Consider the following 14659-nt stretch of genomic DNA (forward strand, 5'->3'; position numbering starts at 1 on the left):
ATATATATATAAATATATATATATATTATTTCCTTAACTCGCTTTACCTTCCCTATGCTTTGTGTCTATATTTACTTCAAATACTTCTCAAAAGATGTCGCTAATAATTTATCTCCCATAGAGCCTTAAGATTGTAATCACTATACAGAGTTCTAAAGTGATATCATGGAAACACTGCTCTTGAAGTGGATACATAATAAATAAAAAAAAGTTTATTATAAAATACATGTGTCACAAAATTCATTATTACTCCCCTCTCTCGAAAGGGATTAGTTTATTATATCATTGGAGCCATGTAGGCTACATTTTTCATTTAGACGTGTATACAAGTTAGTATTGTTATTAAGCCGGAAAAATGTTTAATATTAATAACATGATGGGCGTGACTTTAACGACTAGAGCTTTTTTTGAAAGTATAGGAAATAATTTGAAACACATATTAAAAGCAAGTCAGAATAAATTGGGTTGAAGCTGTTACAATGAATTTCTGAATTAGCAAGTTTGGTGGTTCAGTTAATGAGTAATCAGTACATGATTTAGTCAGTTTGTTTGTTACTGTCCAACAATTAGAAAGTTCAGTGATGTGAATAATGAGCATGTGTTTCGACGAAGAAACTGACATACAAAATTAGACAAGAAAGCGAAACTTATGTTTAGGTTTTATTTAGTTGTAAAGTTAGGCCTATCGGTGAACATTGGTTACGCTAATCATTGAACTTGAAGAGATAACACATTATGGTTAAGTAGACTGGACTTTGCATTATTCTCATATTATTTTTGCCCCCAGTGTCTCAGCGGTAAGTCTGATGGCTTATAACGCTTCAAACCGGATTTTTATACATGTTGTGGGCACAGCACAGATAATCCATTGTGTACCTTCTTTTTCTTTTCTTACCAAATATTCCATTACGACACTGATATCAGGAGTGGGGTCATTTGGGAAAAAATAAAATAGAATACAACTAAACTTCAAGATGACGACACGAGCTCGAAAAGAGATTGAATATTTACTGGTAAAAATGAACAGTGTAAAAAAGATCAACAAGAAAAAAATAACAAAAATCGAATAATATCAAGAAGAAAGGGACAGAAAATTAAAAGAAAAAGGCTAGAATTTAACTATGTAATATGAGAATCAATCTGGTCTACACTACTGTTGTGTTACCTATGAGAGCAGGACTTTTCTGGACTAGTACAATTACACCACTATATGATCAAGATAAAGAGTATTGCAGGCAAGTTCAACAACATTGTCCAATCGAAAAAACAACATATTATGATTGAGATAGCCATAAAAGGCATATTAAGTGCAATTTCCATGGTTGGAAAAGACAAAAGGCAAGGCTATTCATCTTGCTATTCATTTAAAAGGATCAGCTTTAACAAAATTAAGTAATATTCCAACTAAAAGCTGTAATAACTGTCAGGCATTAGTGTCCATCCTCTCCCTTATCAAATAGATTTGGAGTGTTACACCAGAAGAAAGTTTTTAACGCAAAATTTAAGAGCAGAGTAATTAAGAAGGACGAGAACTCGGCCGAAAGTACTAAAGATGTGGAAAGAGGTATGGAATAATACAAGTAATTGAAATTTATGTTAAACTTAGTTTATTTATGAAGTTAGGCTTATTGGTGAATGATGGTTTGTAATTATTGTTTGAATAATAATAATAAGGAATATGCCGTTCCAGTTTCCATTAATGATGTAGAATAATTATTGTTTATTTTAGAACTTCATGAACTATGTAACAGAGTTTCTATGCTTCTTTATATATAGGAATATATATATAATGTTTTCTCTAGAAATGTCCTGTGGTACATCAGCAGTAATTTTACAGACTCAAAATGCTAAAATCCAAGATTTGATTCCCGCAGTGAACAGAATGCAGATAGTAAATTCTGTAGTTTTGCACTGAGAAAAAGAACACCAATAATCTCTAAAAAAGGGGGATCCAAGTTTTCTGGACCCTTTTCTGTTATCCGACCTTGTTAAGTTTTGTTTTGTATTGATTATTGTCACCTATCTAAGTATTTGTTTTGGTCCTTGGTGTCTGTTACTGTATGACTTATACCATAGACATAAAATGGTATTAGATACAGGCATACTAGCAGCGATCCGTAAAATATCTTCAGTAGTTATGGTGTCCTTTGCTTGAATTTTCCTTTTTCTAACGTTTTCACGAACGCCATTTAAACTACGCTTTCTTGCAAATATTATGTGTTAGATCGATAAATTATGATCTATTTGAAAAAAAAGAAAAAGAAATTTACGTGGTCAGTGTAATGTTGATTTTTTAAAGAAATTACACGCGGGTTAAGTGTTTGTGTGAAATACTTTGCAAATACAAAACTAAAGTTGAAATCGAAGCTAGTCATCACGTGATGACAAGGACATTGTGCCACCGTGTATCATATTTGTTGCATTAAAAAGTCTGACTAAGCAAAGAACAGGCAAGATTATTCTGAATGGAAAAGCCAATACTGTAATCTGGATTTCTCGGACAAAGGCCTTCCTAACGACATGAGATTTATAGCGTTTGATCTAGAAATTTGTGAGAAAAGTTCCAGACAGACAAACGCAATTGTGTTATGTATATCGATATAGTTTTGCACATAAACTGATGCATCTTAAATGTCAATAAATGAAGATAAAATAAGAATTCACAATATTATACCTTTATCTTTTATTTAATAACGAAAAAGGGTTATAATGTACTGATTTGAGATTTTATTGTTCGTCGTTTGATATTAACATTTAACCTGGTTACTTCTGCGTCTATTATACGTTAGTGTGATGACGCTCCAAATACCCCTTGTCTTTAAGTAACAAAAAATTACATTCTTATGTAGCTAATGGCGATCAGTGCTTTACTTGTATCTTCTGGAAGATCCAGCTCAAATAATATTTTTTTTTATAAAACTGACTAAAAGATAATTATTGATGATGTTTTTCAATAAAGTGTTAAGACACCATGAATGCAGAATATAATTTACTTTTATACATAAAAATTACGTCAAATATAAAAACAATACATTATATTCTCTATGTAGGTGCTCAGATGCTTGAAGTACACGACAACCAATAAAAGAGGCGGAAAAATCGACATAAGTTATTCGTAATATCAGTATACATAGTAACCATATCAACAAGCGATAAAATACACGCACTGTGAAACTAACTTTAGCTACTGATGTGGTTTTCGTTCTCGTATGAGATCATTCTACCCAATGAAAAGAAAGGAACGACTGACGACACAGTTTCTAAATATAATCTTCGCTAGAGAACTTCTGTAATAGTGTTATAGTAACGATAGATTATTTCTGATGTAATGAAAGTGAATAGTATAGTTTGATTCTGTTGAAATGAGAGCGACAATACATTAAACTTATCTTGCACTTTGGCCTAATGCTAATATTATGAGAAGAATATAAGAACAGTATTCAGTTATGAATAACCTAGTTTGTTTTATGATTTGTTTTTTGCGCTGCACAAGGAATTGGTAATCATTTTTCAAATTTCCGGAGGTGTCGCTAAGTGCATAAAAGATTCGCGGCTCGGGCCCATAGGTGCGGGAATTTTCGGCGTTTCAGTATGATATCGATCATGGTTTTCTATTCTGATATTTTAAGACACCAATTGGGGATTAATGACACTGTTAAATAAAATCGGGGGGAAGTGCCCTGTGTACTGGTGCCCGGTGACGCTACTGCAAATTCCTAATCATAGTTACTTGGTAAAATGATATTGGATTATTTGGTAAAAAAATTTACATAGTGTATATATGTATATTAAATAATTTGTATTGTTGACCTAGACTAGAGTGAGGAATTAGGCTCAACCTACATGTTATAAGTTTGTAGAATCCTATGAGGTAGTACTGGGATTCTACTTGAAAATATATAAATAGTCGAAAGTGTACCCAAATAAAAATCCAGCACAATCTGTAATCATTATTTATTTCAAGACCTTCAGTTAATGAGGTGGATATCATAATTACTTGAGTTAGTCGAGCTGTCCATGTATTCAGATAAACCTTGCAAAAATATCACTAAAACCTTTTAACTGCAAACTTAAAATTTTACTCTTACATTATTATGAGCTATTTACGCAAATCTAATGAGCTTTGAAAATCTTATCAACAGAAATCAGACCTTAAACTTGAAATTATGTTACCGCTTGTAGAAAAGTCTTACTTTAAGAAAATGAAGAAGTGTCATCAGTTAATATAGACCAGAACTTCTGTCTAACATGCCTTTCGGTAAGTTATGTACACACCAATGTGCCATTATGCCAGCTTGTGCTGTTTCTTATGCAGTTTTCCAAACTGTTTTCATTTTCTTTCCTTTGTGTTTTACACACTTGATTATGTATTTCTTGCAGTGTTTTACAATATTCAATATAGATATCTACGTTTTGTACAGTTAGTAAAAACTGCATATTCTATTAGCATGCATTTTTTAAAGATTGCATATCTCGTACGATATTTATGTATAGCTTCCCAGTGGCGAAAAGTCTGAGGACTTGTAACGTCTGCTTTCGATACTGTCAGTGGGAAGAGATAACCCACTGTGTAGCTTTGTGCATAACAATAACCAAATATTCATGTATCAGTTTCAAATAAAGTTCCACCTACCGTTTCTTTAATTTGATGACTAAAAACATATCCCTGATCGTTAAGTTATTACTAATGTCTGAACAATTCAGCTGATTTATCCTGCTATCCTGATTGTATGTAACTTGCTAAGTTTAACATTCGGTACTTCGATTCGTTTACCGAGTGTCTCGAACTTATTAACTTAAGGTAAAAAAAATGTCAGTTCTATATCATATCTTCTTTTTTATAACGCATCCACAGGCACAGTTAAAGACTCATAAAAGTACTGTTCAAATTTCAATGTAACAGTGGGTTTTTATTTGGTGCTGAGTTGTGTGTGTTTCCAATTCGATCATTTGGTATTGTTACCAGTTATTCTAATCTATTATATTCAAGTAACGAAATTATAAAACTTATACAGCATCATTATAATATATGCAACATTTATTAGCAACATTGTTTGGTTCTTTGGCTTTCGGGTAAAGCTATAGAAAGTGCTATCTTCACTGTACCTGCCGCGGGAATTGAACTACAAATTTTAGTGTTATAATTAACATTATACATGTAATTTTTTCTAATTATTTTATATTTGAGTTTACTGTCACTTACTTTCGTACATTTTATAAGCGAAATTTATCTTCATGTTCGTAAGCTATACATGTTTTGCTTATTTCGTCACTCTTTTTTAAGACTTTTCAAGCTCGATTTCACAAGTCTTTTTGTGCTATGACACAACATTTTTATCTAGCTCACGTTGCACAAATACACAGGAAGTTCGTCTGCCAGGAGAGGGCGCTACGCTCATCTCAACCGAAAAAAATATATATACTTAACGAGTTGAATACATGTGGGATCTCAGTTCGTAGTAAATCTCTTAGTGTGATGGTTACGCATTTTGGCATTAGACAAATTATTACTAGTTTTACTAAATACTCTGTCCTGCTGTGTGTGTTTGTTTTTTAAGTTTATTATCAAAGATAAACTCTAGATATAGAAAACAGTATAAATTTATTGGATAAACGTATTATTTTATTTGAAAAGCAGAACATAACGCGAAAGACAACAAGTACTTTGTAAAGTCTTCATTTTCAGTTTTATATAATTTTCAGCTCTCAGCTCTGATATCTATCGCGATTCGGTAGAATAAAAAACAACGACCCGAAGGAACGTCAAGAGGCAACAGCCAAGGTGCCAACTTTCCACGGCAAAGACTCGGAGACCGATGGCAACGAACAGCACTATAACCGGGCTTCTAGCCCGCCTTGTTCTAGCCACTTTTCTCACGTTTCTTTCGACTCCGAACCTTTCCAAGGGTCTCATTCACGGTGGTGAGTTACACAGACGTCCTTGTTCTTGGAACTCTCGTACTCTATTTTTAATATATAATATGAATTAACTCCCAAATTATTTATGATAAGTGCTACAGTTCTTGCTAAAGTAATGACTAATGATATTTTAGATAAAAGCACGAAAACAGAATTTTTTTTAATACAAGTGTTAAGTTTGTTTGTTTGTAATTAAGCACAAAGTTACACAATGGGTTATCTGTGTTCTGCCCACCACGGGTATCGAAACCCGGATTCTAGCGTTGTAAGTCCGCAGACATACCGCTGTGCCACTGGGGGGCACAAGTGTTAAGACCAGGTTAAAAAAAACAGACATCCCGTTAAGAGCTTGAATATAAGGTGAATTTATATATTTGATCTACAAAATGTAATACTGTCGATTTGATAATTTTCTCTCAGATCCAATATGTCTTATACACATGATCCAAATGGCTGCATTTTGCATACTTCCAGATTTGTGTGTGTGTGTTTGTGTATGATGTTAAAACGATCTAACCACACACTTATTCAGTAACAGCATACAAGCGTCAGGCTTTTAAGAAAATAAATATGAAACTTTAGGCATTGTTGCATTAACGGTTCTTCATTAAACACAAGGGTGGCATTCTTTGACGTGTCACTTGGAGAAATAATACTTATTATTTATCTAACCCCACGGGCTTTTGAGTCTCCAAACACGCAGTACTTCCTCTTCTGATACCTACTTCTCATAAAAAAAAGTTATACATTGTCCCGAATTTAGCGAGAAAATGTGGGCGGTATTTATTTATTTACACAAAGATTGTGAAGTTATTCTAGAGTCATTAGCGGGTAGTGCTGATAAGTACCACTAGGCGGTATGCAATGTTCTGTCTCATTATGTGTTTTTATTCAAGAATCTAGCCTGCAGATTGTTTGCAACACATGGTACGGATAACAAGTTCACGAGTATTTATCATACAGTTATATTTATGCCAACGCCAAGAAGTGTTGGGCTAAAAAACAATATTACTACTTAATTTTTATGTTTTATTGAAGCCAATAAACGTATATATTCTGTGATTAAACCGGAAACTGGTCAACACCTATTCCACAATCAAGTTGTTTGCTTATCACACCTTTAAAATAATACTGCATTATTACTTCTGACTTTCAGTAACACATACACATGCAGATTTTAAATCTAGTTTCTTTGTTTTGAATACATGCGCAAAGCTTCGCGAGGACTATCTGTGCTAGCCGTCCCTAATTTCGAACTGATAGATTAGAGGGTAGGCAGCTAGTCAACAGCACCGACAATCAACTCTTAGGCTACTATAATCGAATAGTGAGATTTCACTGTTGCTCTCATAATAGAGCGCAATTTTGCAGCAACGGAACGCTAACCATGGACCTTTGGATTAACAGCCCGGCACTCTAACCTCTAGGTCACGCCCAGCCCGATTTTAATTCTACTTAAACTTTTTCTGCTTTCTTAACTTTTAACAAATAAGCCTTGATTTGAAACATGAACACACTTATAAAAATCATTACTTTTAACATAAAGATATTTTAACTGGTTTTTCTCCCTCTAGGCTTATACGCTTAGATTACGCCTCTCGTCATACTTTAACGAAATAGTTTACTGCTCTTATTTGCCAAGCTGTAATGTAACACAAATTGCTTCTGTTTTAGGGACTCTACCCTGTAAAAGGATCGTCAAGTCTTACATGTAATAAATTAGATGTTATCTTATTCTGTCGAAATTAATAAACACTGGGGACGTGTGTGACTATTACGTATTTCTCTAATTATGTTTGAAATAATTTGAACAGGTTTTGTGGAATGTTTTCCAGTTGTTATGTTTAAATTATAGATGACAGGTCATAGCCATAAGAAGTAACAAGGTTTATTAACTGAAAGACGTTTTTTTTTTAAAGGGTTTAAAAGATGAGGACTAAATTTAGCAAAATTGATTTCAACATTTACAGATCAAATAACTAAACTTAATAGAAACTGGTTATTTTAAGACCCAGGATCGGTTCAGTTTACTAGATATGGTATAAATATATTTTAACGTCCAAATATTAGTTTTCTTTCCTTGGTAGAAATTGATTTTCAAGTTATTGATCAGGTAACTAAACAGAGTAGAAATTGATTTAACTCCCCGATTAATTTATTAGATTAAGAAGAAACTGATTATTTTAATATCAAGGACAATGTACTACATTTAGTGCAAAATAATGTTAAAGTAATGTTTAGTTTACTAGATTTAACAGAAATTGATTTTAACACCCAAAAATCACTGTATTAGATTTAATTTACAGACCGACTAATGTGAAACTCAATATATTGAAACCAATAAAAAGAATGAAGCAAATGTTAAATGCCAAGGAAAAGAAATGCAAACCACTAGGCCCGTGCATTCTCCAACAGAGGGTTAATTAAATCTAATCAAAAACACCATAGGTGTGAAAAAAAAAGGTATTCAACTTTGGGCATGATGGTGGGTAAAATAAAATACGTGGCCTAATGAATGAGTATTTACTGTCAAATTCTTATCAATGCTATAAGCGTAGCTACCAGTTTGGCCGCCACTTTTGATTTCATTCCTTTAAGTCGCACACTGAATCATTTTTGGGCCGCACCTTTTTTCACACCTAAGGTGTTTTTGATTAGATATCATAACTTTTGTCAATACACACCAACAAACCACAGCAAGTAAGAAAGTGACACTCAATAATAACCAACATAGCTTTAGGATCTCAACCCTATTATTCGGAACAGACCTATACGTTACAGAACCAACCAGGTTCTTTAAAATATATGGTGGTAGTTCTTCCCCTCTAAAACAGTGTTAATAACTTCCTTTATACTAACGCCATGGAATCTAGATTATCAGTTTCTTGTCATCACCCCCATGCAATCGGTACAGCCGTATCAAACATCAGTATTTATGCTAATTGCTTAAGCTAATATCACGTGACCACTAGACGTTCTTTAATTAGGATAGTTTGTGTTGAAAAGTTGGCAATGAATAATCAACAATAACCCTCCACCCATATGGTTCTTTTGAAAACTTGAGCTAGAAACTACTAATCTAGTTTGCTTGGCCTAACCAATACTTATGTATCTACACATCCTTTCACCTTATAGTTTTGCTGATCTAAATCAGCCGTCTTTAATCCGCATGACAAAAAACTAAAAAAGGTCCACTTTTACTCTTAGCTGAATCTGTAGTAAAAATGTTAGGCCGATAGCTCACGTAACTTTTTTGTGTGGGCGTGTGCAAAAATTATCGCGGTTTTTGTTGAATAACTTTGCACATGTGTCTTATATTTACACCAATTGAGAGTTCTAATTGTAGGTTGTAAATATCTATCAGTGTACCAAATTTGAACAAAATCCATAAAAGTTAAGTTTGTTTTTCTATCAAATGAAGTTTCTGTATTTTTGGTGCGAAGAAAAAAAAAAGAAGAAACTCAATCAACATTGGAGATGTTTTATCCAAGATATTTATCAATGGATTACCTTAAAATTTGGTATGTGAAGTAAGAGTCCAGTAAAGCACTGAAAATATATGGTAGTTTGGATTACCACAGTCAGAGCTACAGAAGGTGAAAAATCGCTAAACTATCACTTCTGTTAATAACACACAGTTTGTCCTGCAAGGTTGTTGTTTCTGGCCGCAAGACACACCACCGTGTATCTTGATTTTTCACGAAAAAAGGTTAAAACCTTTTTTAAAAAATGATAAAATCAATTACATTTAATGAAAATAATGAAACTTAATAACGATATAAAAACAAATTGAAACTAGGAATATTACAATTGTGTTAATGTCTACAATTCGACCGTTGTCAAAATCAAATCAAATATAAAACTCGATTTAAAAAACTGTTTGAAGGCCTATTTGTCTCTACCCACTACAAAGATCGAACCCTGAATTTTACGCGCCTGCCTTTGGACCGGGGGGAAGCTCATTGAAATAAAAGCACGAAGTAACAAAATGGCCTATCTGGCTCTGCCCATCACAGAGATCGAAATCTTAATTGGAAGAAAATAAATGATCAATATAATATTTTAAAAAGAAAACTGCGTTCTTGAATCATGTGTATATTGAGTGGAAGGCTTTCTTTTTACGGAAACATAACACACAATCTCTACTGTTTTCGAGAATTAAGCAGATTTGTTCGTTGTCAGTTGATAATACAGTGTGTTAATAGCGCATAATAAAAATAATTTCACTCCAGAGAATGCCAGTCAAAGTATTTCTGTTAATTCACGTTGTCAGGTCTCAGAGGTAGGAACATTTGATTTTGATGTTTTGTCTTTTGTAGTGAGAGAGACAATATAATCTTTATATTCTACGTGGGACATCAAGGAAATGATCAGATTTGGAACAATAACAAAATTTTTACCTCCAATACTTACAAAGCACGAGTATGAAGTTGACCCAATTTTTCATCCGAACCACTCGGTTAGCTTCTACAATTGGAACACTATTAGTGAATCAAAGACTTATTAATTGAAATCCGTTTGCAGCAGTTACTAATTAACTAGCATTCCACACTCCACCCAATGAGGTTATTAAAGGAAGCATTCAGGTAGTATGTATAGGACACCACACCCGTTCATATGATGCACATCAATTGCGTTCTAGTCACACCACTACTGTGTACTACTTTTTCGATTTATTAAGGTTTTATTTTCTACGTTTCTATGACACACGACTACCGTTACAATGAACAATGACAACCAGTATAATATACTTACGATATATCAATCTCTTCTTTGTTGTGACGTTATACCTTCTGAACTGCAACCTTCCTGAAGTTGAATAATCTGTTTATAGGGTTTGTTTGATTGTTTGAATTTATGCACAAAACTACACAATGGGCTATCTGTGCTCTGCCCACCACGGGTATCGAAACCCGGTTTCTAGCGTTGTAAGTACGCAGACATATCGCTGTGCCACTGGGGGGCCTGTTTATAGGGAAGAATTGCCATTGAGTGACGCAAATATATCCAGTGGCATATAACATTAATTTATCCTGATATTTCTTGTGGTAATCTAAACTTGATTCGATTTTCAAATGTTTACTTAGAAACACGGTTTCCTGACTATGGGGATAGTGCTGTTTACACCCAGAATTAGTGTCTTTGGTAACTAAACTCTCAGAGTGTCCATGGATCGAACTCTCTCAGACCGCTCAGCACATACTGTCACTCTCCCTCACGAGCTGGCGTCAGGCACCGTGCGACCACTCATGTTGGCAGTACAGGAGACGTGTAAAGCATTATAAAAGTCAAAGTTGTAAATACTATAGTGTAGATAGAAATACTGTAAATTAATATGATATGCGTTTTTAAAACTTGTTTTAATGTTAGTTGTCTATATATAGTTCTCAGTTATTTTAGCCCCCCCCCCCCGCTGCTTAATTTAAAGGAAGTTGCGTGTTTTTCCCGGTAAAATATGTGTATTCACTTCAATACTAATGCAAGTAGTCTCAAATACTTAGTAGTGCATATATCTTATCTATTTAAAATGGGCTAACCAAAATGGAAATTAGTTTTGACATGGTAAGTTTATTCGGATGGTCAAACATCTGACAAATTTTGGCAGGGCTTAGCGTAAAAACAAAACAAAAAAACTGTCTAAACCACTGTCCCTGTCTCAGTGCTTATTGTATGGTCACATATATTAAAACACTTCTTAAGAGCCCCCCAGTAGCACAGCGGTATGTCTGCGGACTTACAACGCTAGGATCTGGGTTTCGATACCCGTGGTGGGCAGAGCACAGATAGCCCTTTGTTTAGCTTTGTGCTTAATTACAAATAACTTCTTTAGATCGGAAAGTCTTCGTTTCACATCGTGGGAATCGGAAATATTACTCTGAGAATATAATTATAATAAGTTTAATTAAGTATTAAAAATAAGTGGTGTGTGAAAATACACTGTTTGTCTAGGTCTCATAAATACTGAGATGGTATAAGTACAAATGATTAACTATCGGCACGTAAATTTTTGTTTTGATATTACCCTTGAGTTCTTTAGGATAGAGCTTGCTACTGGCGACATCTGGAGTTGTACATGAACTATAAATTCAATTTATATCAGAATTTATTATTTGAAAAATAATTGAGAGATATACATGAACCTATCCCAGGGATATTTTAATAATACTTAAAAATAAAATTTATTACGCTTTGTAGAAGATCTACGTGTTTGTCTAGATCGGTGTTCGGTCGTGTTGTGCGTGACCTGGGAGGGTAAGGTTCTATTTAGGCCTCTTCCTCCTTTGTGGAAGAGATAAGCATTTTTATGTTTTTTATCATTACCGCCAAATGGCTTGCCTGATTTAGCTTACTCTCTCTCTCTCTATATATATATATATACGGCTCTGAACGTACTCTACCTTCTGATATAAAGTTGAATAAATTTGTAACATTTTGTTATGCAATTTAACAATAGAAATGGCGATTTCAAGTTGATATACAGAGGTTCAATATTACAAGTTCACACACGCATCATTTATGTTGATAAAGTCCGTTACAATACAGACTTTCAACTAAATTTGTTCCAATTGACAAGCTTATAAAAAATATATAAAAGAATTGTAAATAATGAAATATTACTCAATTTTGTTGGGTTGAGGAATTTGCTAGAACAACTTCTACGCATTAAAATGGATATTAATCTCAAAATAACCATGATTTCAACTAGGCTTTTTCTTCTTCTTCGTTCGACCTCAGTCACATCTAGTTCTGGGGTCGGTAGCTCTGGTATTTTATATTAACCAAGAATTTTTACGTTTATATAGATGGTCCCGACAATAACCTTAAGGGCGAGCATGTTTAGTGACGGGGATTCGAACCCATGACCCTTAGGTTGGAAGTCGAGCTGACTTACCCGTTCAACGCAGGGAGAAGACATTAGGGCCCTCAGAAGTGACATAGCAGCTGGGGTCAGATACGAATGTCCCCCCCCCTCTCCATGTAGCTATGTTACTCCTCGAGGACCCCTAAGCAATCACGTTAAGTTTGGTGACGATCGGCCCAATAATTCGCCAGTTATAAGCGGACACACACATACAGAGACGCATATAGACTTTTGTCAAATTGTGGTTTAGATTGGCTTATATTAGAAAATTTCCTGGGATCGTGCTCGTTGTCCTGAACACTTCTCCTATATGCACTAGTTGAACGTTAAATTGGTAACTCACGTTACCTCATCTCTGGCTATTCTTCTCTTTATGTGTGTCAGCTTTCTGTAAATTATGATTTTAAGATCGTAATCTAGGAGAAGAATCAGAGCATCAATGAATGGGTGGACTTGATTTTGCTATCAGTATCTAGAGTACAGAAGCAGAAGGAAAATACCAAGAGAATCATCACCATAACCCAAACTACGCTGACTGGTCACTTTCTTGAGATTCTTCTTCACCACCGAGCACTTATTTAATAGAACTTTCATTATATCTGCCTATGCAAAGTAGGGTGTGGTGTTCATGTGACATGTCAGGTGACTATTTGAGCCCTCTTTATTTAATGTAAAGATGTAGTCATATCATGGTAAGAAGATGGATTACAGCAAGGATCTCTCCGGCTGTCTAACAGTGGTGTCATTATTAAATACAGTTTTTTGTTTTGTTTTTTTCGAGCCTCTGTTCAAAGTCATTTATCATCAGTCTATCAATAGTAGTAACTATTTTTTTACTGGCTTTAACTTTGACGTAAGAATAAAAGTTTGGCCTTGTTTATCTTGAAGCTTAAGACTGGGATACTTTTGATTTCTTTTCGTGATGTACAAGTAGTTTTTAATTTTTCGTACGTGCGAACTAGGAGTGTAACAAAAAAAAAAAAAAAAAAAGAGAGAGAGAGGGGGAAAGAGAAGTAGATTTAAATTATTGATAGCCTGAAGAAAATGTAATTCCAGACATTCGAGCAAGTGTTTTTTCCCCTAACGTTTTATTTCCCCTCAGAGTATGTAACCTGATTTTCTCTCGGCTCTCTTGTTTTCTTTGCAAATGTATATTTTATATTATTCCGAATATCGTCAACAAATTTAGGGAACAAATTAAAATCAGTAGTTTGTAACTAAATGGCGGGATGGTTGTATGGTTACACTAGAATCTATATATCAAAATAAAAATGACTCAATAGTTTAGTTATATTTGTGAACAGCAACTGCAACGTCCTTAAAACGCTTTGCAACCGACAACGTTTCGGATTTTATGCCGAAGCCTAAATGATGTGCCATAACAACAATATTTTTTTGAATGTTTTCGTGTTATCGTCAAGGCCAGTATATGTATAATGAATGTAATTCAACCTTTAGCTTAAACATTATAGCTGGAAATTTTTGGGCTGGATTTAATTCAACAAAGTTTCTGAACGTTAACGCAACTTATGTTAGTGAGGTAATATTCCATGAATTCAAAAGCGTTCACGTGAATCCCTACAATACTACATTAAGTACAAAAAAAAAAAAAGGAAAAAGTTGGCATTAATCCAACACATATCGTATATTAGGCCTAAGCTGCAGATGTATAATAACATGGTTGTATCAAGACCTAATTAAAATTATCTGGTAATTTCTCCATACTTGTCCCCTTTATTCTCAATGAATAATGATGAAAAGGACAACTGTTTGTGCCCTATTTGATTCCTACTTAAATGAGAAGGTCGGTATGTTTAAATGTAGAAATTTACAGCTAGGATATATACTACAACTTTTTTTTCTTATAAAAGCGAAAGG

At 34.0% G+C, this 14659-nt stretch overlaps 2 protein-coding genes across 2 annotated transcripts in view; one reads left to right on the forward strand and one right to left on the reverse strand.

The window, feature by feature from the left end:
• LOC106468623 (cytosolic 5'-nucleotidase 3-like) overlaps positions 1–14659 on the reverse strand; it is a 67568-nt gene that overhangs the window by 31320 nt on the left and 21589 nt on the right. The window lies entirely within an intron of this gene.
• Positions 5437–14659, forward strand: part of LOC106468622 (BMP-binding endothelial regulator protein-like) — a 103448-nt gene continuing 94225 nt past the window's right edge. Inside the window, exon 1 of the mRNA XM_013929052.2 lies at positions 5437–5922. Within this exon, the coding sequence (XP_013784506.1) occupies positions 5817–5922 (106 nt within the window). The 5' untranslated portion in view covers positions 5437–5816. The remainder of the gene's footprint in view (positions 5923–14659) is intronic.

Source organism: Limulus polyphemus, unplaced genomic scaffold (assembly GCF_000517525.1).
Source record: "Limulus polyphemus unplaced genomic scaffold, Limulus_polyphemus-2.1.2 Scaffold3083, whole genome shotgun sequence".
Taxonomy (NCBI): domain Eukaryota; kingdom Metazoa; phylum Arthropoda; class Merostomata; order Xiphosura; family Limulidae; genus Limulus; species Limulus polyphemus.